Genomic DNA, 27583 nt, shown 5'->3' with positions numbered 1-27583 from the left:
AAAATTGAATTGAATTGTTTATTTTTGAGACTTAGAGGAACTACAACATTCACAAGAAAAAGGAAAAATCCTCGTGAAGACGTCTCTGAGTCTAGAAAAAACAGCTGCATAGAAATGTACTTAAGTGAATGAATTCTGACCTGAGAGTTTCCACTTTACAGTTTGGACTCTTCAGTTCAACAGACAGAAGCTTCACTCCTGAATCCTGCAGGTCGTTGTTACTCAGGTCCAGTTCTCTCAGACTAGAGGACTGGGAGCTGAGAACTGAGGACAGAGCTTCACAGATTCTCTCTGAGAGGTTACAGCCACTCAGTCTGAAAAACAGTGATGTATAAGATGACAGCATTTGTGTTAAATTGTATTTACCATTAATGTTTACTGTGATCAAAATAAAATACAGTAAAATCAGTCTGGAAAATTTAAATATTTTATACATTGTAAAAATGCATTATTGATGGGAAACTTCAGATTTTAATTTGCTTGAGTCTCTCTGATGTCAGCAGTTTTGGACATTTAAAATCTCTCCAATTATTTAAAACAGAAACTTGATCTGACCTGAGAGTTTCCACTTTACAGTTTGGACTCTTCAGTCCAACAGACAGAAGCTTCACTCCTGAATCCTGCAGGTTGTTGTTACTCAGGTCCAGTTCTCTCAGAATAGAGGACTGGGAGCTGAGAACTGAGGACAGAGTTTCACAGCTGCTCTCTGAGAGGTTACAGGCACTCAGTCTGAAAAACAGTGATGTATAAGACGACAACATTTGTGTTAAAATATAATGAAATCCGTTGTAATTCAAGAAAACAAGTAAGAAGTTCTGTTCTGTTGTTAAAATACAGTAGTTGTGGATTTAATAAATAAATTTCACTATCTTTACACTTACACAACTTTCTTGGAGACTTTGACGACTCCCAGCACAAACAGAAAATCCTCCTCTGAAAAGTATGAACAGTATTTAAATGGATCAAACACATCCAGGTCTTTTCCTGATGACACCAACATGAAGAGCAGAGCTGACCACTGAGCAGGAGAGAGTTTATATGTAGAGAGACTTCCTGAGTCCAGGTACTGTTGGATCTCCTCCACTAGAGAACGATCATTCAGTTCATCCAGACAGTGGAACAGGTTGATGCTTTTTTCTGCTGAGGGAATTTCTTTGATCTTCTTCTTGATGTACTCAGTTGTTTCCTGATTGATCTCTGAGTTATTTCCTGTGTTTGTCTGCAGACCTCGTAGGAGAGTCTGATTGGTCTGCAGTGAAAGACCGAGAAGAAAGCGGAGAAACAAGTCCAGGTGTCCATTTGGACTCTGTAAGGCCTTGTTCACAGCACTCTGGTGGAGATGTTCTAGTTCAGGACTGACAAGATTGGACTCCAAAGATGTTGACTGTTTATCGGTCAGCAGATTGTCTCCAGAGTTGATGAAGGTCAGATGGACATGAAGAGCAGCCAGAAACTCCTGAACACTCAGATGGACGAAGCAGAACACCTTGTCCTGGTACAGTCCTCTCTCCTCTTTAAAGATCTGTGTGAACACTCCTGAGTACACTGAGGCTGCTCTGATATCGATGCCACACTCTGTCAGGTCTGAATCATAGAAGATCAGGTTTCCTTTCTGCAGCTGCTGAAAAGCCAGTTTTCCCAGAGACTCAATCATGTCCCTGCTCTCTGGACTCCAGTGTGGATCTGTCCCAACTGCTCCATCATACTTCATGTTCTTCAGTTTCAACTGAACCACCAGGAAGTGGATGTACATCTCAGTCAGGGTCTTGGGCAGCTCGCCTCCCTCTCTGGTTTTCAACACATCCTCCAGAACTGTAGCAGTGATCCAGCAGAAGACTGGGATGTGACACATGATGTGGAGGCTTCGTGATGTCTTGATGTGGGAGATGATTCTTCTGGCCTGATCCTCATCTCTGAACCTCTTCCTAAAGTACTCCTCCTTCTGTGGGTCAGTGAACCCTCTGACCTCTGTCACCATGTCAACACACTTAGAAGGAATCTGATTGGCTGCTGCAGGTCGTGTGGTTATCCAGAGGCGAGCAGAGGGAAGCAGGTTCCCCTTGATCAGGTTTGTCAGCAGCACATCCACTGAGGTGGACTCTGTCACATCAGTCAGGATCTGATTGTTGTAGAAGTCCAGAGGAAGTCTACACTCATCCAGACCGTCAAAGATGAACACAACCTGGAACTCTTCAAACCTGCAGATTCCTGCTTCTTTGGTTTCAGTAAAGAAGTGATGAACAAGTTCCACCAAGCTGAACTTTTTCTCTTTCAGCACATTCAGCTCTCTGAAAGTAAATGGAAATATGAACTGTATGTCCTGGTTGGCTTTGTCTTCAGCCCAGTCCAGAGTGAACTTCTGTGTTAAGACTGTTTTCCCAATACCAGCCACTCCCTTTGTCATCACTGTTCGGATTGGTTCCTCTCTTCCAGGTGAGCCTTTTAAGATGTCTTCATGTCTGATTGTTATTTCTGGTCTCCCTGGTTTCCTGGAGGCTGTTTCAATCTGTCTGACCTCATGTTCATCATTGACCCCTCCAGTCCCTCCCTCTATGATGTAGAGCTCTGTGTAGATCTGGTTTAGAAGGGTTGGGTTTCCTGCTTTAGCGATCCCCTCAAACACACACTGGAACTTCTTCTTCAGATTAGATTTAAGTTCACTCTGACAAACTGCAGCATCAGTTCCTGAACAAAACCACAAAAACATGATCAATATAATTTCTAAAACAAAGTTTGACAGTTTCATGACCATAAATCATTCACATTTCAACATATTAACACTCCACATCTTCAGCTCTCAGTAAATGTCTCATTTGTCCATGATGTTAAATGTTTAGAGAAATCCTCTTACTGCTCTGCAGACACTCAGCCAGCTCCTCCTGCTTCATTCTCCTCAGGAAGTTCAGTGTGATCTTCAGAAATGCCTCTCTGCTGCTCCTCCTCTGCTTTTCATCCTCTCCACCCAGCACCTCCTCATCCTCCCTCCGACTCTCTAAGTATTGTGGGTAATCTTGACTCAGAACCTTGTGGATCTTCTTCAGCTCGTTCTTCACAAAAGTGACAATGTTCTCCTCCAGCAGCTGGAACAGAAAACTACATGAATGACACAAACAAACTCCAATCATGGAGCCAAACATCAGATCTATGTTGGACAGACTGACGATCCACTGGTCTAAAAAGTGCAGCATGGAGATTGGGGACACAACAGATGGAAAAGTAGTAGTTGGACATGTACAGACCAGAAATATGGAGTCCAGCTGTGTTGGATGCTGCTGGGCAGACTGACCACTGGGAACCTCTGAGCTCTCCAGGTCCACTCTGTGGAGGAATCATCAAGAATTAGTTCACAGTATGTCTGTCCACACAGAGACACACACAAGGTAAAGGTCCATGAAGACAGATTTGATGTGAGCAGTGAATCAGAGACTCCCTGTAGTGGTGAAGATTTACTGTCACCAGTCACTTTGGTTTAGTCTCAGCAGCTCTGAACAACAGATATCTTTGAATTGTTGGATCAAGGCATCTAGAGACAGAGTCTGCTTGGATCAGACTGGTTGTACTGGGCAGACCTGATAGAAAAACTACTTTGGAGATGCTCACATGTTCAGTCAAAGTTTCCTTCATAGATGAAGAAAATAATGTGGGAGAATAGGGAAACTTTAGTTTAAAAGAATGTAATAGATACTAAATAGAACAAGGGTTCACAGAAAGCACATGAATAGAGTGATAGGCCTTGGATCACAAGGTTGTAAAAAGTGATCTACAAGGGACTGTAGTGAAAACTAATGGCCTAAACAGTCAACCTATGGGTAGAGAAATTTGTGTTTTCTATATGGTACACATGCATAGTTCCTCAGGAATGTTATGTGAGGGGGGGCCCTGTGAAGTATAAGTAAGAGGTTTGGAGAGATGCAGGGCAGAAGACATTTTACATGATGGTGGTGTTTTCGCCTTGCTGGAACGTATTCAATTAAGATGGTTCATCACACTGAGTAGAATCAGAAGAATAGTAAAAATGTCCTGATGAAATATTTAATTGTAGATGAGACTTGGAGACAGAATCAGTCCGATGGTCTCAGTCATCTCACCTTTGAGCCTGGCTCTCATGGTCCCCAAACAGACCATGGTGTGAAAAACTTCATTAATTTATTAGTTCATGGTTTCTAAATGAATCTTCAAACGTCAGCTCTGGTACTGACACTGGGGACAAACAGTCCTCTACACTGACTTCAACAACATTAGAACTAAAGTTCAGGAAGTGAAGATTATTTAAGACATTTGTACCAAAATCTTCATTTTGAGAACTTTAATCACAAAGATTTGATCAGAGTTCAAAGTTTGTGGTGTTCAGCTGCTTCCTTTGACGTCTGACTGCAGGTCAGGAGCAGGAGGAGCAGCCCCCTGAGACCCTCTACAGCAGGGGTCTCAAACTCGCGTCCCGCGGGACAATAACTTGTTTCTCCCGCCTTCATTTGAAGGTTTAATGTTAGTGCGGCCCTCGAGTTTTATGTTACAGAGTTGGTGCGGAGCTGAACGAACCAACCAATCACGTTGAGGTATATGGGTCTCGGGGGCGGGACATCAGCCGGGCTTAATCCAATCAGAGAAACATTTCTCGATGAGTGACAGCAGCGTTGCCATGGAGAGTTTTCAGCCTCGTTTCTATGAAGCTCACGCGGACATTCGTCCCAGTGCTGCGTTCACAACCCTTAAAAAAAATTAGTTTTTTAAGTTGCTACTCAGCGGGACATTACCAATCCCCGGTAACCCGGACCAATTATAGGGGCGCACCGTTATTTTTAGGTCATTGTTTTTTATTAGCATCGCCCTATTTTCAGTTTTTGATAGAACTGACCTCCAGCTTCTCTGAACTGGACTTCAATAAGTCCAAGTACAGGTTCTGACTTACTGATGATCACCTTCAATCCGTACTGAGGGTCTCAGCTGCTTCCTCCCTAAAGACAAATGTGGCTCAACTATAGCAGCAAGGAGTAGACAAGAGAATCCATGTTTAGAAGAACAGTTGATGTTCTTCAATGTTCAATTCATGTTCAGAAGAAGGTTAAAGCTTAAAGAATTGTTAATACAGACACTTGAATCTGAATACAGCAGAAATAGAAGACTGAAGAAACCACATACAGTCGCAGACTAGAGGAATCTAATCATTATTATTTTCATAATTATAATTATTATTTTATTTATTTATTACTGATTTATTTTCTTATAAATATTTTATTTATTTATTTATTTTGTATTAAAAATATAAATAAATAGATTTGAGAAGATAGGAATCTTTTTTAAACAAAGCTTTTCTTGTGGAAAACCTGATGCAGCCCAGCCTCACCCAGACACTACTTCCCGCGGCTCCCAGGTAAATTGAGTTTGAGACTCCTGCTCTACACATCAGTGGTTTAGCTACTGGCTGGATGGAGATTTGATCCATGATCAGAGTGTTTGCTGGAAGAATAGTGAAGAAAGCTTCTCCTTCAAACAGAAATCAACTTACTCACATCAGAAATATCCAGAAATCGAAAGAACACAACAATTTATCATCAGAGAAAGTTTACATCATATTATTCAGACTGATTTTAAACTCACAACAACTTACTTTGTGACTGATGAAGGTTGCTGTTTGAAATCAATATCAAAATCCTTTGAAAAGTCGCTCTTGACGGACACACAGCTGGGTTCAGGTCCTGGTCCAGGAGATTCTGGTCTATGATGAGACCTGATAGAGAAATAACTTTGGTGACGCTCACATGTTCAGTTAAAGTTTCCTTCATACATGACAAATATAATCAAAAGAATAATAAAAATGTCCTGATGAAATATTCAATTCTAGATGAGACTTGGAGACAGAATCAGTCCGAGGGTCTCAGTCATCTCACCTCTGAGCTTTGGTCTGGCTCTCATGGTCCCCACACAGAGTGGTTTTACAGGGAGGGACTCCCTCCTCTCTGTCCTCACACTGATCCATGATGCTGAATCCACCTCAGCTCACACACACTCTACCTTCATGTGAAGAGGAAACACAAATCATCGATGTGCAGTGAAAACTGAAATCCTCCTTTCCATCATTTCTCCTGGACAAAGATCAGCTGCTCCTCCACTGTTTGGCTCTTCTTGACTCTTTCATATCACAGTCAGTTAAATGCAGTCAGAGGAAGCTGCCATCAGCTGCTCCACTTCTACTATCAGTCCACTAGATGGAGGCATGAAGCTGCAGCACACACAGGATGATGGACCAACATTTACACTCACTCATTTTCACTGACGCTGATACTTCAGTAACTTTTCCACCACTAAACAACATTTAGAGATAAACAGAGAAAAATAATCTGATCATCTGTGTTATCTGAGAAAATCATGGAGAATCATGAACTTTAAAAACTGCATGTACAGTAAACTTCCTCCGTGCCTCAGTCAAATCAAAGTCTAAACAGAGTTTCTACAAACAGACTTACTACACTGTAGCTCTGTAAATGACTGAGAATCATCAGTTTGCTGTAGAACAATCTACACCAATGATTCCTGTACATATGTGCAGTGTTTGCAGAGGGGGGTGGGGGTTCATTTATGTGAGTCCCGAACAGATACGAAAATCTACTTTTGAAAAACCACAGCAGCAACAGCTCCAGTGCAGCAGCAGAGAAACCTGTAACTCAGGCCCTTAGTTCAGTAACAACATGAAACATTCCTTTACACCTATCCTACCTACATCACAGATCAGCTGATTTTTTCTATTTTTCTATAGTTTCTATTAACAATCTGTATCTTCAAAGTAGATGTGTAATAAATTTAGTAAATTAAATAGTACAATATTTCCTCTGTAGTGGAGTAAACGTAAAAAGTATTTTATCAAATGTAATGGATAGAATGAAACATGATACTATTATTTTGATAAGTGATGTACTTTACTGCACTAATTACTTGAGTTGTTTAATCTGTAATAATTCTCCCAGAGGTCCAACTACAGACCCCAGTCCTGAGTCCAGTGGATGAAGGATGAAGTACCACCAAACCACAGAGCAGGGGACTGAGACAAGAAGCTGCCGTAAAGACTGACAGTTTCCAACTTGTCTAGCAGCATTAAAGCTGCTGTTTGTGCTGGAAGTTGTAGATACTCACCTCTAATGATAAACAGAGAAGATTCAGAATTTTTTGTTGTATTGGACGAAGCTTCGAAACGTGTGCCCTTCTCTGTTCACAAGCACATTCGCTGTCTTCTTCCTGGTTGACTCTACCACAGGCTGAAAACACTTCCTGTTTCACTTCCCTCTTGAAACACACTTTTTAAGCTGGTATCTAAGTGACCATGTAAAAGAATATTACATTATCATATTGTATAAGAACTTGTTTGGGAGCCCAATGTAGTGAAATGCACCTTTACAATCAACATCTGGCATTTTGCAACAACACATCATCGATGCTATGACACCTCCCTGCTAAGCATCCTGATCTGGGACCTCAGCTGTGCCTAGACAAGGTATTTTTAATCTAGTTTATTCACATCATTTATTTAGATATAATCATTTAGCATATTTTTGTTAAATAACTTTTGGCTTCTACTGGCTTTGATATCACAGTGTCTGCAGTACATCAAATATTTTCTTCAGACATAACATGAATTTAATAAATATCTAAATGCAGTTTCTTTGTTAAGTTGGACTGGAAAGTTGACTCTGTGAATCTAACATCACACATGTGGACCTCGATTAACATAGAGGCACATCTTGCTGTCAGCTCATCAAGCTGTCCACTGCTGTATCGGGGATTCTGAAGTTTCCTGAAACACACACAGCAGAGCCCATTAAAGAGGCCCCACTGTAGAAATATGAGAGGAAAAAGTTGTCACTGCGTCAAAAATCATCCCTACAGTCAGACTAAAGCAGCCCTGTTGGACCCCAGGTTCAAGGTCTTGGCCTTTGGCAGTACCTCCAATTCTTGACAATGCAGTGAAAGAACTGATAGATGAATGCAGTGCTCAGATACAGTCAGCAGCCACAGCACCACAAACATCTGAATCCTGTCAACCATCGACATTAGGTTGAGTATGAATCCTTTGGAGAAGTTTTGAGTCTGTTCCAGTGTCAGTTAAGTGTTTATGTAAGTAATAAATTTGTTATCTTTGTCTACAGCAGCAGTGGAACAGACGCTGAGGAAGACGACAACCTTGGACAAACTCAGAGGGCTCAGAGCCACAGCTGATGCCACAGTGGAGGTTCAACCATACGTGTCTGCGCCTTACCAGAGCAGAACTTCTCTGTAATACTGGGTCACACACCGGTACATTTACCCAAATCTGTACAATCTCCATTCCTGCAACATTTGTTAACTGTGAGAGAATATTCTCCTAAAATGTGATCTGTTATTTATACAAATGTGTAATGTATGAAAGCATTAGGGATATAGTGTTAGTTATGACTTATAATGAGAGAAAATACTGGTGGATAAAACACAAGTACTGTGCATTTCAGCAAAACTGACTAAAAAACTACTGAGACAAAATTGGGTTATATTTAGACAAAGACTAAACTTACTAGACACACAGGAAGACAGGCGGACACATAAGACTTAGGACAGGGGTCTCAAACTCAATTTACTTGGGGGCCGCGGGAAGCAGAGTCTGGGTGAGGCCGGGCCGCATCAGGTTTTCCACAAGAAAAGTAAAAAAAAAAAAAATCCTATCTTCTCAAATCTCTTTTTTTTTTTAAATACAAAATAAATAGAAACATAAAAAACGTTATAAGAAAATAAATACGTAAGAAATAAATAAAATAATAAAAATGAAAATAATAATAATAATTACATTCCTCTAGTCGGCGACTATATGTGGTTTCTTCAGTCTTCTATATCTGCTGTATTCAGATTCAAGTGTCTGTATTAACAGTTCTTTAACTTTTAAGCTTCTTCTGAACATGAATTGAACATTGAAGAACATCAACTGTTCTTGTGAACATGGATTCTCTTGTCTACTCCTTGCTGCTATAGTCGAGCCACATTTGTCTTTAGGGAGGAAGCAGCTGAGACCCTCAGTACGGATTGAAGGTGATCATCAGTAAGTCAGAACCTGTACTTGGACTTATTGAAGTCCAGTTCAGAGAAGCTGGAGGTCAATTCTCTCAAAAACTGCAAATAGCGTGATGCTAATAAAAAACAATGACCTAAAAATAACGTTGCAACCCTATAATTGGTCCGGCTGACTACTACACTGTAGTGTTTTACCAAAGACATAAAAGATTAGAAACTCTGTGTGTCTGTGTAGATGGTGCATTCATGAAACAGATAATTCACTCCTCCTCCTGCTCCTGTGTTTTCTGCAGGTTGTGTGAAGCTGATGTTAACAGCTCCAGTGTGGTCGGTCTAAGTCAGAGAAACTTGAACGTCAAAGAAAAGTACATTTGTCCAAAGTTTTGATAATTTATTGTACATAAAATTTTTTGTGTTTACACTGCTGTGGTCGACCAAAACCATGTTGTCAGTACTAAAATAATCAAGAAGCCTAATCTGTGTCTAATGTGAAAAAGATCAATACAGATGTTTGTTGCTGTTCAATAACTCATTGGTAAAAGTTCATCCATTGGCCACCATCTCTGAAATGTTTGTAAAACCCTACTGAACTGTTGTATATGAAGCAACTTGATTGTTTGTCAGGTGTATCAGGAAGCATGGGGTGAAATTTCCCTCAACAAATTACAATACCCAAAGTCTGCAAGACTGTATGTAGAGGATTCTTTGATTAAATCTAATTTAGAATGACAATTATTACTTGAATTACATTACATTTAGTCATTTGGCACAAGGTACAAGGCAGAGACAGGGTAAGTGTAAGGAGGTCTTTTCTAAGGACCCCTACTGGAGGTAGGCCACAGCCAGGATTCGGACCCTGGTCTCCCACATGGAGGGTTAACTTTGATAATCACAACTGTTTTACTATTTTTATTCTAACAAACTGACCTAACCTGGAAATGATTCCTGAGGCTAAGAGGAGCAGTAAGATTTAAAGAAGTCAGCATCAATCATTAGAAACACTCTCCACATATCAACCTGTGTTAGATTGTGACTGGTTGGTCAAGAACAGTTTCACTGGTCACGAATGAACTTTCAAACTAACTTAATGTGCAGGCATAAAGCAGCAAAAGCTGATATAAATGAAGTAAATGCAACTAAAAGTGTTTCCTTATTTTGTCTTGTTCAAGAATCTTTATTTAACGTGAGTAAAAATTAAACCATCTTTACAGCACATATTCATATTCAGCAGTATGTACATGTTTGTACATGTTGTTGAAAGAGACAAGACATCTAATATAGACTTATAAAAAGAGTAAAACTACAGGAAGAATGTACATGATGAAGACATATTAACATGGTCCATTTCTCTACATACAACAGATAAAACAGACACCAGAGAAGCTTTTTCCACATCCAGTCCTGACATTTGTCCACAGGTTGAAAACATTACCGAGACATGAACAAATGCAAACTAAAGCAGCCTGAGCAGAGAGGATGATGAATCTGAACACAGAAAAACACTGAACGTGCACATTTTCCTTTCAGTCTTGTACTGAACGTACAGGCTCAACCCATCTGATGTGCTGACGGCGGTCGTACATGTTTGTCGACAACAATCATTCCACTGAGACCCTTCAATAAAATAGTAGAATACAGAAGAACTTCAGGGTCTGTCCCAACCTCCGAGAGGCTGCATACAGGAAGAAGAGGCCAGTGATTAAAGACCAATAACTGGAGACTTGGAGGGGGTGTAGAGGTGGTCTAATGTGCAGCGGTGGAAGACTTGCTGTCCAGCAGCTTCTCTACCATGAGCTTGGCATAACGAATGCGGCTGGACAGCTCTTTACTGCAGCCATATTCCTCCAGCAGAGACAGCTTGTAGGTACGGAAGTCTCGCTTCTCGTCGATGTAGGTCACTGCAGCCATCAGTGGACACAGGATCAGCTTGGTGTGGTCCTGATGGGGTTTAATGAAAACATGGTTTTAAAAACTATAAACCTAAAGCTGAGCAACTAATGGCAGAAGGTCATGTTTCTAAAGAACCAGGTGTGATGAAAGTAGGTAAAGGTGATATCAACCTGGAAGAAATTAATCTGAACGGTGCCATTTGTGAGGTGCAGGACGATGGCGCTTTTTGTCCTGAACCACAGGGAGAGATATGGCAGCCGAGCCAGCTCATCTCCTTCCCGTCGGGCCATGTTTGCTCCGGCCTTCAACAGGTGTTCACTCATGTAACGTTATCTAAGAGGGGAAAGAAAATAAATACAACTGAATAAGAACAATGATCTTTTTTAAAGCAGCAAGAGTCACACACACACACTTAAATAATCTGATTAATTAACATTAAGACACCATCTGACCTTCTTGTTGAGAGCAGCAGGGTAAGAGCGCACGCTGAGATACGATTCAGCTGCCATCTTGTCGACTCAGAGGAGTACCCATTTAATCTGAGACATTTACAATTTAGAATCTAAGTGAGTATTTCTGAAGCATCTCACCTCTGCACAGGCTCATCCTTCAATTCCACCTTCTCTGTCCCAGCTGGAAATAGAGAAAACATAATTAAACTCTTGTTAAAATTAATAATCTAGGAAAGTAAAAACACTCATGTAGTGCTCGGACCATTACCCTTGTTGTTAATCGCAGTCAGTGGGCGTCTCTGGCTGAGCTCTGCAGCTGTGGAGGGGGCAATGGAGAACCTTGGGGGCACAGTGAGGCAAGTAGTGGGGTGGCGTGAGGGGACGTAGCCGGTCGTGAAGAACTCGTCAGCTTGCAGCTCGGCGACAGTGGGCCTCTGGGAGGGATCTGCATGCAGCATCCGCATGATGAGAGAGGACGCAGCTGGGTTGATGTGCTGCAGAGAGTTACAGATTAAGGATGAGAGCATGGAAAAACAATATATGGACTATATGCACAGTGTGAAGCATCATTCTAACTAACCCAGGGGATGGTGTAGTTGTTTTTCTTGATGCGGTTGTAGGTCTCCTTCAGACAGGAGGTCTCAAATGGGCCCTTCCCCACCAACAAAGTGTACCTGAGAAACAAAGCAGAGAAGAGAGTGAACTGACAGGACGGGACAGCATCTTTACCATGTGTTTGTGTTTTAGAAACTTACAATATGCATCCAAGTGACCAGACGGGCACATTAATATTCTTTATGTGCCGTGTTTCCACCCAGTTGAAAAAAATGTATGTGTTTGGTCTTCATGTGAAACCACTCATTCCAGGAAGTGTGATACATTCCTGATGTGAGTGCCTGGGTGTGTCCTATCCTGTACTACAGAACTGACAGATTTGTTTGTTAGCTTTTATTTTTTTAACAGAACGCCACATTTTACATGTTGCAGATGAAATTGGTTCTTTGCATTTAACCCAACCAGCAGTGGGCAGCTACATACACATATACATATACATACTGGTGTTTGTGACTGGGTTTGAACCCTGAACCTTGTGTATCTAAGGCCAATGATCTACCCACTGAGCCACCAGGCCGCCACATCCCTGTCTCAGGTATGACAATGAAATAGTGAAACGTACTTATCTTAAACTTGTCTTTTTACAGTTTAAACTACTTCCACTGTACAACAGAAGAGACCGCCTTTATATCTGTCGGCCCTGAGAAGTGTGCACACTGGAAAGAAAACAACTATTCTCCATTTACAGTCACCCTAAATCTACAATTACAGTAAACAATTAATCTTTCTGATTAGAATTATAGATCTGTTAGTGTTTAGCCCACAGAGCTGTAACCAGAGATGACAAGAACAAACATGATACTCATACTATATATATTTATATTTAAGCATACTGTTTGAGCATGTACTTAGTACTTCTACTTGAGTAAAACATTTCAAGTGGTACTGCTACTCAGATGGTATGCTTCTTAGAAGTACTAAGTACATGCTCAAACAGTGCACTTAAAGTACAAATGTATTCCAAAAAGAAAACAAAGTATTTTTAGACTATTGAATTTGATGCTGTTGATAAAATAAGGACACAGATCTGTGGTAATACTTGGTACAAACATAGCAGCAGTATATTTATATGTACTGTCTGTACAGACAGATGATTAATACATAATAAGTTATTAGTTTATTCTGTCTTCTATCTTCTGTATTTAGTTTTTTGTGTGATTGCTACTGCAACAATTGAATATATACCCATGTTCAGACTGATGATTACTGGCACCCAGAAGACACACAGTAAAACTAGAAAGCAGGTTGAACATCCAGTAAAAACTGAGCTTTGGAGTTTTCACTTTTGAACTCGCCGAGTCACCAATCAGAGACAGAAAATCTCAGTCTGGGGGTCCTGTGTAGAGGGGGTAGAGGGGCTCATTACCTTGTCTGTGCCCATGGGCCCATTTCCTCAGAATCTATCCCTGAAAGAACTAAATGATACAAAAGACAAACGTGTGAGTGTCCTGTGTTCAGACTTGTGCTTGGTCCCAGTGAACAGTGCTGAGTAATTCATCAGAAAGTTGAACCCTGACTGCAGTTCATTCCTGATGTTTGATGGAGAAAAACATCTGGACTCAATTTAGAGGAAACAATAAAGACTGGAGAGTGACTTAAAGAAAAGTTAAAGAAAAAGACACAAACACAATAATCACATCATATTTAGACACTATGGAATAGATATTTATCATGAGGCCAAAACCACATGGTTCAACAAACAAGGCACCAATAAAAACTGCTAAATGACACTGTACACATCAGTCTGAGGTCAACTGGAACTGAAGTACTGGAAGAGAATAATGGATCTGTACCAACATCACCAGCAATGAGTGTTAGGAAATTAGCAACTGAGCAAACCCAATAAATCAAACACATTTTCACACATAGGACTGAGGTTCAGAGAAAGAGAAAACATGCTGATAGTTACTAGAAAAATGTTTTTATAAAAAGTCGTCAACAATTAGTTTCTCGAATAGGGACAGTTTCCATCTTTAAAGGACCAGAAGAGGAAAAGGTTTACAAGGAATCATTTAGAGCTGGTTCAAAAAGAAACTGATTTAATCCATAAACCTGAGTGTTGTTAGACCCCGAGGTGATCACCTTTCGTCTGTTTGATGACCACTCAAGTATGGACCCTGTGCAGATGACCCTTATCCTGTGATGGTTATCATACAGAGCACTCAATGGACCCTGTGCTTAACATCTTAGTCTCTGCGTCCTATAATAAACATCCCTTGTGCCTATGACCTTTGTCTTATATGGTCATGTTGCCTTACACTGAAATATATACCGACCCTAGTCTCTGTGAAACATGCTATTCAACTATTAGTATCATATGAATATATGTAACATATTAATCACTTACTACGGCTAAATGAACCCGAGCTAATGTTGGTTCAGTCTCACACCATATCATATATGTACAGTGTGTGAGTGAAATAGACTGAATTATGAGACACTCTCAGTACTACGGTGTACACAGAGACAAAAAGCCACTAGACCAGACCGCAAACCCAGCATAAAGAGGTTCAGTGAATGTGGTTCTGAAGGTGTAGAGGTGGATCAGTTTATCAGAGGAGACTCTGTAGAAGGACAGAGTGCCAGCAGGATATTCAACAAACACTCCTACTCTGTCATCAGAGGAGGACACAGAGGAGATATAATGATTTTCTGTATTGTTGTGTCTGACACAGTAACCACTGTCACTGGAGCAGATCAGACCCCAGGAATGATCATTTACTCCAAACCAATAGTCTTTGTCCCTTTTGTCTGCTTTCCTGTTCATTCTTCCATAACACACAGCTATATCAACCCCTTTATTCAACTCAACCTCCCAGTAAGAGCGACCAGTCAGAACATTACTACACAGTAGGTAACGTAATTGATCAAATCTGTCTGGATGATCAGGATATGACTGATCCTCCTTCACCCAAGTCACCTTCCTGTTGTTGTCAGACAGTCGTAGGTTTTTGTTCACTGTGTTTGTGTCGATTGTGAGTTGACAGAAATCTGATGGAGAGAACAAGACACAATCCAGCTGCAGTTATTAATCTATCATCAGTTTGATGAGACTTTGTGACATCAGTGATTTGAATGAGTGATGTGACAGTTTGAAGATGGTTGAATGTTGCTGCTTTGTTTTCATTAATCTCATTAAAAACACACTTACACTTCCTCAGACCTGGTCTCAACCATCGGTCTCCACAAGGCTCCAACCTGAAAGGAGGAGAGGGGTCAGAGCAGCACATTCTCTTATAGTATATAAACATAGATATTACACGGCTCTCATACACACTGTTTACTGATTCTGTAGAGATGGACATTCAGCAAACAGGTTAATTACAGTCCTAAACTCAGAACTCAATGAAACAGAGAGGAAAGATTTGAATTCCCTATTTCATGTCAGTTTTGGTGTCAGACACCTGCTTTCAGTCTCACTCTGTCACCAGCCAAACTAATGTGACAACACAGAAAGCTGGAAAATGGAGAGTAAATGAAAGGAGCTCAACATACATGTACTCTGTGTACAAGTACATCATCTCTAATTTTAAGACTAGACTCAAAACTTTCCTTTTTGATGAAGATTTTAGTTAGAACTGGATCAGGTGACTCTGAACCATCTCTTATTTATGCTGCTATAGACTTAGTTTGCTGGGGGACCTCTACTGATGCACTGAGCTCCTCTGTTCTCTTCTCTTCTAATGAATTTGTCTAATTAATCAGAGAGGTGCAGCTTAGTGGAGTAACCAGGTACCACAGAGGACTACAGTCCATTTACAGACAGTTATATCTCATGTTCTCATCTTAGATTTACTCTTACTCATTTGTTATTTGAGCCCCAGTCTCCTCCATGATCTTACCATTACACTATCTAGCTGCTGTGTATTATTGGTCAATTTATATTTTAATGAATAAATTATTATAATTATAATAATTATTATTATTATTAACGCTGTCTCTGGCTGCAGCACAACTCTCCATACCTGAGAGTGTCCAGACTCCACTGTTGATCCTTCAGTCCAGCACCCAGCAGCTTTACTCCTGAGTCTCCTGGATGATTGTAGCTCAGGTCCAGCTCTCTCAGATGGGAGGGGTTGGAGCTCAGAGCTGAGACCAGAGAAGCACAGCCTTCCTCTGTGATCAGACAGCCTGACAGTCTGCACGCACACACACACACACACACACACAGATTTGGTGGTGATGTTTTTTGTACATACCAATGTAACAAACTCCATTTGTATTGGAAACAAATTTAGTCACATAGTGGAAAGAAAAAGTAAGTTTCTGTCACCGTTTCCCTCACTTCTCCACCTCACCCTCTCTCTGGACTCCACCCACCAGCCCCTTCTCTCCCCAGCTGAACATTGGACTCACCTGTGTTCCCTTCTCCCTACAAAACTCTCCTCAGCCCTTTTCCCTCTGTCAGGTCGTTGTCAGTTCCCAACCCGTTTCCAGTCTGTGTTCCATGCCTGTTGCTCAACCCTGCCTGCTCGTCCTCCTCGGCCCTGTCTGCTTCCCCCCTGGATTCCCTGGACTTGTTTCCCCCCTCTGGACCTTGGACTGTGTTACCTGTTTTTTTCGTGAGTGTTTTCCTGCCCTTGTGCAGTGGTTTTGTTTTGTACTTTGGTTTTTTGTTTTGTTACTTTGTTCCACTCCGTTTTGGTAGTTTTCTGTTGTCACTTTTGTATTCGTGTTTTCCTGCCCGTTTTTGTAGTGTCGGTTGACACCCCCCTTAGTTTGTAGTTTCCTCCAATAAATCCAGTTTTCAGTTCATTCCTGCCTCGTCCCCCTCCTTAAATTGTGACAGTTTCCTGTTTTGCAGCAATTGAAATGTGATCTAATCTTTACGAATGTCATAAACATAAACAAAAAAGATATTATTTCATAAAGTTAAAAACAATATATATAACATTTTTGTGACTTTGATGTATATCATGTCCAATTCGACTAATTCACACACAAAATAAGAAAATTGTAAACAGTGACATAACTTTTTTTTTTTGCCACTCTACCTTTAACTACGACATTAGCAAGAAAAGAGAAAAATCTTCATGAAGACAACATCTGAGTCTAAAAAAAACTGCTGCATAAAAATGTACTTAAGTTAATGAATCCTGACCTGAGAGTTTCCACTTTACAGTTTGGACTCTTCAGTCCAGCAGACAGATGCGTCACTCCTGAATCCTGCAGGTCATTGTTACTCAGGTCCAGTTCTCTCAGACTAGAGGACTGGGAGCTGAGAACTGAGGACAGAGCTTCACAGCTTCTCTCTGACAGGTTACAGCCACTCAGTCTGAAAATCAGTGATGTATAAGACGACAACATTTGTGCTAAATTGTAATCACCATCAATGTTGACTGATCAAAATAAAATGCAGTAAAATCTGTCTGGAAAATGTAAATATTTTATACATTGTAATAATACATTATTGATGGGAAACATCAGATTTTAATCTGCTTGAGTCTCTCTCATGTCAGCAATTTTGGACTTTTTAAAAATGTCCAGTTATCTAAAACAGAAACTTGACCTGACCTGAGAGTTTCCACTTTACAGTTTGGACTCTTCAGTTCAACAGACAGAAGCTTCACTCCTGAATCCTGCAGGTCGTTGTTACTCAGGTCCAGTTCTCTCAGACTAGAGGACTGGGAGCTGAGAACTGAGGACAGAGCTTCACAGCTTCTCTCTGACAGGTTACAGCCACTCAGTCTGAAAAACAGTGATGTATAAGATGACATTTTAATCAAACTTTAATCACCTTTAATGTTGACTCTGAACCAAAAGGATACAACACAATGAGATAAATTCAGACAGTTCAGATATTTTTTAATAATACTGATGAGAAACTTCTGCAACTTAAAACTTGTTACATTAGAAAGTTCAATCTGCTTGGGTCTCTCTCATGTCACTAGTTTTGGACTTTTTAAATATCTCTAGTTATTTACAACAGAAACTTGACCTGACCTGAGAGTTTCCACTTTACAGTTTGGACTCTCCAGTCCAGCAGACAGATGCTTCACTCCTGAATCCTGCAGGTCGTTGTTACTCAGGTCCAGTTCTCTTAGACTAGAGGACTGGGAGCTGAGAACTGAGGACAGAGCTTCACAGCTTCTCTCTGAAAGGCTACAGCCACTCAGTCTGAAAATCAGTGATGTATAAGATGACAGCATTTGTGTTAAGATATAAAGAAATACGTTGTAATACAAGAAAACAAGTAAGAAGTTCTGTTATATTGTTAAAATACAGTAGCTGTGGATTTATTGATGAATAAATTCCACTCTCTTTACACTTACACAACTTTCTTAGAGACTTTGACGACTCCCAGCACAAACAGAAGATCCTTCTCTGAAAAGTCTGAAGAGTATTTAAATGGATCAAACACATCCAGGTCTTTTCCTGATGACACCAACATGAAGAGCAGAGCTGACCACTGAGCAGGAGAGAGTTTATATGTAGAGAGACTTCCTGAGTCCAGGTACTGTTGGATCTCCTCCACTAGAGAACGATCATTCAGTTCATCCAGACAGTGGAACAGGTTGATGCATTTTTCTGCTGAGGGAGTTTCTTTGATCTTCTTCTTGATGTACTGGACTGTTCTCTGATTTATTTCTGATCCATCCATCCATTTTTCTGTCTTACTAAACCAGCCTTTTATGAGACAGAAGAAACTACTTGTCTTTGTCTGCAGACCTAAGAGACTCTGATTGGTCTGCAGTGAAAGACCCAAAAGAAAGCGGAGAAACAAGTCCAGGTGTCCATTTGGACTCTGAACGGCCTTGTCCACAGCACTCTGGTAGAGAAGTTCTAGTTCAGGACTGACCGGTTTGGACTCTAGAGACATTGCCTGTTCTTTAGTCAGCACATTGACTCCAGAGTTGATGAAGGTCAGATGAACATGAAGAGCAGCCAGAAACTCCTGAACACTCAGGTGGATGAAGCAGAACACCTTCTCCTGGTACAGTCCTCTCTCCTCTTTGAAGATCTGTGTGAACACTCCTGAGTACACTGAGGCTGCTCTGATATCGATGCCACACTCTGTCAGGTCTGATTCATAGAAGATCAGGTTTCCTTTCTGCAGCTGCTCAAAAGCCAGTTTTCCCAGAGACTCAATCATCTTCCTGCTCTCTGGACTCCAGTGTGGATCTGTCTCAGCTCCTCCATCATACTTGATGTTCTTCACTTTGGACTGAACCACCAGGAAGTAGATGTACATCTCAGTCAGGGTCTTGGGCAGCTCTCCTCCCTCTGTGGTTTTCAACACATCCTCCAGAACTGTAGCAGTGATCCAGCAGAAGACTGGGATGTGACACATGATGTGGAGGCTTCGTGATGTCTTGATGTGGGAGATGATTCTTCTGGCCTGCTCCTCATCTCTGAACATCTTCCTGAAGTACTCCTCCTTCTGTGGGTCAGTGAACCCTCTGACCTCTGTTACCATGTCAACAAACTTAGAAGGGATCTGATTGGCTGCTGCAGGTCGTGTGGTTATCCAGAGGCGAGCAGAGGGAAGCAGGTTCCCCCTGATCAGGTTTGTCAACAGCACATGCACTGAGGTGGACTCTGTCACATCAGTCAGGATCTGATTGTTGTAGAAGTCCAGAGGAAGTCGACACTCATCCAGACCGTCCAAGATGAACACAACCTGGAACTCTTCAAACCTGCAGATTCCTGCTTCTTTGGTTTTAGGAAAGAAGTGATAAACAAGTTCCACCAAGCTGAACTTTTTCTCTTTCAGCACATTCAGTTCTCTGAAAGTAAATGGAAATATAAACTGTATGTCCTGGTTGGCTTTGTCTTCAGCCCAGTCCAGAGTGAACTTCTGTGTTAACACTGTTTTCCCAATACCAGCCACTCCCTTTGTCATCACTGTTCTGATTGGTTTATCTCTTCCAGGTGAGCCTTTTAAGATGTCTTCATGTCTGATTGTTATTTCTGGTCTCCCTGGTTTCCTGGAGGCTGTTTCAATCTGTCTGACCTCATGTTCATCATTGACCTCTCCAGTCCCTCCCTCTGTGATGTAGAGCTCTGTGTAGATCTGGTTTAGAAAGGTTGGGTTTCCTGCTTTAGTGATCCCCTCAAACACACACTGGAACTTCTTCTTCAGATTAGATTTAAGTTCACGCTGACAAACTGCAGCAGGAGTTCCTGAACGAAACCAAAAAAAAACATGATCAATATAATTTCTAAAACAAAGTTTGACAGTTTCATGACCATAAATAATTCACATTTCAACATATTAACACTCCACATCTTCAGCTCTCAGTAAATGTCTCATTTGTCCATGATGTTAAATGTTTAGAGAAATCATCTTACTGCTCTGTAGACACTCGGCCAGCTCCTCCTTCTGTGGGATCTTTAGAAAAGGAACCTCTGAGCTCTCCAGGTCCACTCTGTGGAGGAATCATCAAGAATTAGTTCACAGTATGTCTGTTCACACAGAGACACACGCAAGGTAAAGGTCCATGAAGAGAGATTTGATGTGAACAGTGAATCAGAGACTCCCTGTAGTGGTGAAGCTTTACTGTCACCAGTCACTTTGGTTTAGTCTCAGCAGCTCTGAACAACAGATATCTCTGCCTCCCTCACTGAACAATGCTCAAGTGTTGGAACAAGACATCTAGAGACAGAGTCTGCTTGGATCAGACTGGTTGTACTGGGCAGCAGCACCCAGTCTGAATATGTTGAACTGTGTGAGTATGAGGCAGAGTGCTGCTGCTCACACAATTCACGTGATCAACTTCATTCATTCATTAGTTGATGGATCCTAAATGAATCTTCAAACGTCAGCTCTGGTACTGACACTGACTTCAACAACATTAGAACTAAAGTTTCAACAGGAAGTGAAGAAGTGAAGATTATTTAAGAATAGTGAAAAAAGCTTCTCCTTCAAACAGTTCAAACAGAAATCAGAAATCGAAAGAACACAACAATTTATTATCAGAGAAAGTTTACATCATATTGTTCAGACTGATTTTACACTCACAACAACTTACTCTGTGTCTGATGAAGGTTGCTGTTTAAAATCAATATAATGATCCTTTGACCAGTCGCTCTTGAAGGACACACAGCTGGGTTCAGGTCCTGGTCCAGGAGATTCTGGTCTTTGATGAGACCTGATAGAAAAACAACTTTGGTGACTTTCACATATTCAGTCAAAGTTTCCTTCATAAAAGACAAATAGAATCAGAAGAATATTAAAAATGTCCTGATGAAATATTCAATTCTAGATGAGACTTGGAGACAGAATCAGTCCGATGGTCTCAGTCATCTCACCTCTGTGCTTTGGTCTGGCTCTCATGGTCCCCACACAGAGTGGTTTTACAGGGAGGGACTCCCTCCTCTCTGTCCTCACACTGATCCATGATGCTGAATCCACATCCACATCAGCTCACACACACTTTCTACCTTCATGTGAAGAGGAAACACAAATCATTGATGTGCAGTGAAAACTGAAATCCTCCTTTCCATCATTTCTCCTGAACAAAGATCAGCTGCTCCTCCACTGTTTAGCTCTTCTTGACTCTTTCATATCAGAGTTAAATGCAGTTAAACAGCAGGTTTTATTATATCAAGAGTTAAATTTGTGAAGAGGTGTGTAAGGACCAATTCTCTTTTTTATATGAATTTATGAAAATACTGATATTCCTCTTCCGACCTTAAAATACAAGTACACAGACTCTGTACTTAAGCAAGAGTGCAAGTACAAGTACATGCTGAAAAAGTACTTTAGTAGAAGTACCACCTATTTCTCTTCCCATGTTAACTCACCATCAACAAAATACACAAAGAAGTAAAAATACTGCACAAATATTTTAATGTGTATTACCGTGTAAACATCACTTTTGTTGCAGCAGGTAAAATTTAAGTTTACTTCATGTACTGACAGGTGGTGAATGTGTACTAATACATCACAGCAATCTTTAAAGTAGCTGTGAAATAAATTTAGTAAATTAAATAGTACAATATTTTTTCCTCTGTAGTGGAGTAAAAGTAACTTCAAGTAAAGTACAAGTATCTCATCACATGGAGTGGATATAATGAAACATGATACTATTATTTTGGTAAATGATGTACTTTAATGTACTTTAATGTACTTTAATGTACTAATTACTTGAGTTGTTTAATCTGTAATAATTCTCCCTCAGGTCCAACTACAGACCTCAGTCCTGGTCCCAGTGGACATGAATCACTGAACATCTGGGACCGAGTCTCCTCTGATTTCTCCTCACAGACTTGAGTCCTCAGACCGGATCACTGTCTTTATTTATTTATTATTATATTAAATATCAACATTATTTTAACCCCCATCAGTCGGAGCTGTTCTCCAGCGGCTGTCCGGCCGAGCTCAGACCGCATTTAGTGGCTCAGACAGCGGGAGAGCAGCGGCTCATCTCCGCCTCCTCCACAGGCTGATGGAGGCAGGAAAAGCTGCCTTCAGTCCTCAGTAAGTGGAGCTCCACAGTAACAACGACTCTGTGTTCAACTAGAGACCATCCACTAACTCTATGTCCATTAAAGACGTTTGAAATGGACAAATTTTACTGTCACGACAATAGAAACCGAAACTAAAGGTCTGTTGGATGAAGTGCGTCTGAAAACCAGAGGAGAGCAGAGGCTGAGATAAAGACGGACACTGACCAACTTTTCTAGCAGCATTAAAGCTGCTGTTTGTGCTGGAAGTTGTAGATACTCACCTCTAATGATGAACAGACAAGATTCAGAGTTTCTAGGTGTGATGAAACTTCGGAGAGTGTGTTTGTCACGATTCCTTCCACGGTCCAACACTCACTCTTCCAGACTCCTCCTCTTCCCTGTTGACTGCTCGTGTTACACTGTGGTTAAGTGTAAGGAGTTCTTGTCTAAGGACCCTTACTGGAGGATTCAGACCCTGGTCTCCCACATGGAGGGCTAACTTTGTTAATTACTACTGTATATTAACCGTTTTTATTCTAACAAACTGACCTAACCTTGAAATTCCCGAGGCTAAGAAGTGCAGTAAGATTTAAAGAAGTCAGCATCAATCATTAGAAACACTCCACATATCAACCTGTGTGAGATTGTGACTGGTTGGTCAAGAACAGTTTCACTGGTCATGAATGAGCTTTCAAACTAACTTTGTGTGCAGGCATAAAGCAGCAAAAGCTGATATAAATGAAGTAAATGCGACTAAAACTGTTTCCTTGTTTTGTCTTGTTCAAGAATCTTTATTTAACTTGAGTAAAAATTAAACCATCTTTACAACACATATGCATATTCAGCAGTATGTACACGTTTGTACATGTTGTTGAAAGAGACAAGACATCTAAAATAGACTTATAAAAAGAGTAAAACTACAGGAAGAATGTACATGATGAAGACATATTAACATGGTCCATTTCTCTACATACAACAGATAAAACAGACACCAGAGCTTTTCCACATCCAGCCTTGACATTTGTCCACAGGTTGAAAACATTACCGAGACATGAACAAATGCAAACTAAAGCAGCCTGAGCAGAGAGGATGATGAATCTGAACACAGAAAAACACTGAACATACAGGGTCAACCCATCTGATGTGCTGACGGCGGTCGTACATGTTTGTCGACAACAATCATTCCACTGAGACCCTTCAATAAAATAGTAGAATACAGAAGAACTTCAGGGTCTGTCCCAACCTCCGAGAGGCTGCATACAGGAAGAAGAGGCCAGTGATTAAAGACCGATAACTGGAGACTTGGAGGGGGTGTAGAGGTGGTCTAATGTGCAGCGGTGGAAGACTTGCTGTCCAGCAGCTTCTCTACCATGAGCTTGGCGTAACGAATGCGGCTGGACAGCTCTTTACTGCAGCCATATTCCTCCAACAGAGACAGCTTGTAGGTGCGGAAGTCTCGCTTCTCGTCGATGTAGGTCACTGCAGCCATCAGTGGACACAGGATCAGCTTGGTGTGGTCCTGATGGGGTTTAATGAAAACATGGTTTTAAAAACTATAAACCTAAAGTTGAGCAACTAATGGCAGAAGGTCATGTTTCTAAAGAACCAGGTGTGATGAAAGTAGGTAAAGGTGATATCAACCTGGAAGAAATTAATCTGAACGGTGCCATTTGTGAGGTGCAGGACGATGGCGCTTTTTGTCCTGAACCACAGGGAGAGATATGGCAGCCGAGCCAGCTCATCTCCTTCCCGTCGGGCCATGTTTGCTCCGGTCTTCAACAGGTGTTCACTCATGTAACGTTATCTAAGAGGGGAAAGAAAATAAATACAACTGAATAAGAGCAATGATCTTTTTTAAAGCAGCAAGAGTCACACACACACACTTAAATAATCTGATTAATTAACATTAAGACACCATCTGACCTTCTTGTTGAGAGCAGCAGGGTAAGAGCGCACGCTGAGATACGATTCAGCTGCCATCTTGTCGACTCAGAGGAGTACCCATTTCATCTGAGACATTTACAATTTAGAATCTAAGTGAGTATTTCTGAAGCATCTCACCTCTGCACAGGCTCATCCTTCAATTCCACCTTCTCTGTCCCAGCTGGAAATAGAGAAAACATAATTAAACTCTTGTTAAAATTAATAATCTAGGAAAGTAAAAACACTCATGTAGTGCTCGGACCATTACCCTTGTTGTTAATCGCAGTCAGTGGGCGTCTCTGGCTGAGCTCTGCAGCTGTGGAGGGGGCAATGGAGAACCTTGGGGGCACAGTGAGGCAAGTAGTGGGGAGGCGTGAGGGGACGTAGCCGGTCGTGAAGAACTCGTCAGCTTGCAGCTCGGCGACAGTGGGCCTCTGGGAGGGATCTGCATGCAGCATCCGCGTGATGAGAGAGGACGCAGCTGGGTTGATGTGCTGCAGAGAGTTACAGATTAAGGATGAGAGCATGGAAAAACAATATATGGACTATATGCACAGTGTGAAGCATCATTCTAACTAACCCAGGGGATGGTGTAGTTGTTTTTCTTGATGCGGTTGTAGGTCTCCTTCAGACAGGAGGTCTCAAATGGGCCCTTCCCCACCAACAAAGTGTACCTGAGAAACAAAGCAGAGAAGAGAGTGAACTGACAGGACGGGACAGCATCTTTACCATGTGTTTGTGTTTTAGAAACTTACAATATGCATCCAAGTGACCAGACAGGCACATTAATATTCTTTATGTGCCGTGTTCCCACCCAGTTGAAAAAAATGTATGTGTTTGGTCTTCATGTGAAACCACTCATTCCAGGAAGTGTGATACATTCCTGATGTGAGTGCCTGGGTGTGTCCTATCCTGTACTACAGAACTGACAGATTTGTTTGTTAGCTTTTATTTTTTTAACAGAACGCCACATTTTACATGTTGCAGATGAAATTGGTTCTTTGCATTTAACCCAACCAGCAGTGGGCAGCTACATACACATATACATATACATACTGGTGTTTGTGACTGGGTTTGAACCCTGAACCTTGTGTATCTAAGGCCAATGATCTACCCACTGAGCCACCAGGCCGCCACATCCCTGTCTCAGGTATGACAATGAAATAGTGAAACGTACTTATCTTAAACTTGTCTTTTTACAGTTTAAACTACTTCCACTGTACAACAGAAGAGACCGCCTTTATATCTGTCGGCCCTGAGAAGTGTGCACACTGGAAAGAAAACAACTATTCTCCATTTACAGTCACCCTTCTGCTGCAGATTTCCAGCACAAATTTGAGAAGACAAGGTTATTATTATTATTATTATTATTATTATTGTTATTAAATTATACACAATAATGTTATTCAGAATCCTGAAGATAACAAAAATCTACAATTACAGTAAACAATTAATCTTTCTGATTAGAATTATACCTCTGTTAGTGTTTAGCATACAGAGCTGTAACCAGAGATGACAAGAACAAACATGATACTCATACTATATATATTTATATTTAAGCATACTGTTTGAGCATGTACTTAGTACTTCTACTTGAGTAAAACATTTCAAGTGGTACTGCTACTCAGATGGTATGCTTCTTAGAAGTACTAAGTACATGCTCAAACAGTGCACTTAAAGTACAAATGTATTCCAAAAAGAAAACAAAGTATTTTTAGACTATTGAATTTGATGCTGTTGATAAAATAAGGACACAGATCTGTGGTAATACTTGGTACAAACATAGCAGCAGTATATTTATATGTACTGTCTGTACAGACAGATGATTAATACATAATAAGTTATTAGTTTATTCTGTCTTCTATCTTCTGTATTTAGTTTTTTGTGTGATTGCTGCTGCAACAATTGAATATATACCCATGTTCAGACTGATGATTACTGGCACCCAGAAGACACACAGTAAAACTAGAAAGCAGGTTGAACATCCAGTAAAATCTGAGCTTTGGAGTTTTCACTTTTGAACTCGCCGAGTCACCAATCAGAGACAGAAAATCTCAGTCTGGGGGTCCTGTGTAGAGGGGGTTGCGGGGCTCATTACCTTGTCTGTGCCCATGGGCCCATTTCCTCAGAATCTATCCCTGGAAGAACTAAATGATACAAAAGACAAACGTGTGAGTGTCCTGTGTTCAGACTTGTGCTTGGTCCCAGTGAACAGTGCTGAGTAATTCATCAGAAAGTTGAACCCTGACTGCAGTTCATTCCTGATGTTTGATGGAGAAAAACATCTGGACTCAATTTGGAGGAAACACATTAAAACTTGAAAGTGACTCAAGGTTCAACAAACATTTATTAGTTAGAGAAAAAGACACAAACACTATAATCACATCATATTTAGATACTATGGAATAGATATTTATCATGAGGCCAAAACCACATGGTTCAACAAACAAGGCACCAATAAAAACTGCTAAATGACACTGTACACATCAGTCTGAGGTCAACTGGAACTGAAGTACTGGAAGAGAATAATGGATCTGTACCAACATCACCAGCAATGAGTGTTAGGAAATTAGCAACTGAGCAAACCCAATAAATCAAACACATTTTCACACATAGGACTGAGGTTCAGAGAAAGAGAAAACATGCTGATAGTTACTAGAAAAATGTTTTTATAAAAAGTCGTCAACAATTAGTTTCTCGAATAGGGACAGTTTCCATCTTTAAAGGACCAGAAGAGGAAAAGGTTTACAAGGAATAATTTAGAGCTGGTTCAAAAAGAAACTGATTTAATCCATAAACCTGAGTGTTGTTAGACCCCGAGGTGATCACCTTTCGTCTGTTTGATGACCACTCAAGTATGGACCCTGTGCAGATGACCCTTATCCTGTGATGGTTATCATACAGAGCACTCAATGGACCCTGTGCTTAACATCTTAGTCTCTGCGTCCTATAATAAACATCCCTTGTGCCTATGACCTTTGTCTTATATGGTCATGTTGCCTTACACTGAAATATATACCAACCCTAGTCTCTGTGAAACATGCTATTCAACTATTAGTATCATATGAATATATGTAACATATTAATCACTTACTACGGCTAAATGAACCTGAGTTAATGTTGGTTCAGTCTCACACCATATCACATATGTACAGTGTGTGAGTGAAATAGACTGAATTATGAGACACTCATAATCAAAAAGCCACTAGACCAGACAGCTAATCCAACATAAAGAGGTTCAGTGAATGTGGTTCTGAAGGTGTAGAGGTGGATCAGTTTAT

At 40.8% G+C, this 27583-nt stretch overlaps 3 protein-coding genes across 4 annotated transcripts in view; all 3 read right to left on the bottom strand.

Annotated features, from left to right (window-relative positions):
- LOC113161449 (NACHT, LRR and PYD domains-containing protein 3-like) overlaps positions 1-27583 on the bottom strand; it is a 50570-nt gene that overhangs the window by 6683 nt on the left and 16304 nt on the right. Inside the window, exons 9-12 of the mRNA XM_033325990.1 lie at positions 17502-17675; positions 17089-17262; positions 556-729; positions 141-314 (exon numbers count right to left, since the gene is read on the bottom strand). Coding sequence (XP_033181881.1) covers positions 141-314; positions 556-729; positions 17089-17262; positions 17502-17675 — 696 coding nt within the window. The remainder of the gene's footprint in view (positions 1-140; positions 315-555; positions 730-17088; positions 17263-17501; positions 17676-27583) is intronic.
- Positions 10252-11490, bottom strand: LOC113161505 (serine/threonine-protein kinase PLK1-like). The gene is made up of 2 exons (XM_033325992.1): positions 11091-11490; positions 10252-10968 (listed from the first exon to the last, which is right to left on the bottom strand). The coding sequence occupies exons 1-2, from the start codon at positions 11241-11243 to the stop codon at positions 10774-10776; spliced, it is 348 nt and encodes a 115-aa protein (XP_033181883.1). The 5' UTR covers positions 11244-11490; the 3' UTR covers positions 10252-10773.
- LOC113161506 (serine/threonine-protein kinase PLK1-like) lies at positions 23147-25586 on the bottom strand. 2 transcript variants are annotated; one of them, XR_003298748.1, is made up of 5 exons: positions 24883-25586; positions 24571-24796; positions 24441-24483; positions 24021-24183; positions 23147-23898 (listed from the first exon to the last, which is right to left on the bottom strand). XR_003298748.1 is itself a non-coding variant. In XM_026359124.1 (2 exons), the coding sequence occupies exons 1-2, from the start codon at positions 24171-24173 to the stop codon at positions 23704-23706; spliced, it is 348 nt and encodes a 115-aa protein (XP_026214909.1). In that variant the 5' UTR covers positions 24174-24331; the 3' UTR covers positions 23147-23703. The 2 variants fall into 2 exon arrangements, 1 of the variants encoding a protein (XP_026214909.1); XM_026359124.1 differs by lacking the exons at positions 24441-24483; positions 24571-24796; positions 24883-25586 and having other exon boundaries at positions 24021-24331.

Source organism: Anabas testudineus, chromosome 1, assembly GCF_900324465.2.
Source record: "Anabas testudineus chromosome 1, fAnaTes1.2, whole genome shotgun sequence".
In the NCBI taxonomy this organism is placed as follows: Eukaryota; Metazoa; Chordata; class Actinopteri; order Anabantiformes; family Anabantidae; genus Anabas; species Anabas testudineus.
The sequence above is the reverse complement of the archived record's forward strand: the minus strand, read 5'-3'. Positions and strand labels throughout refer to the sequence as shown.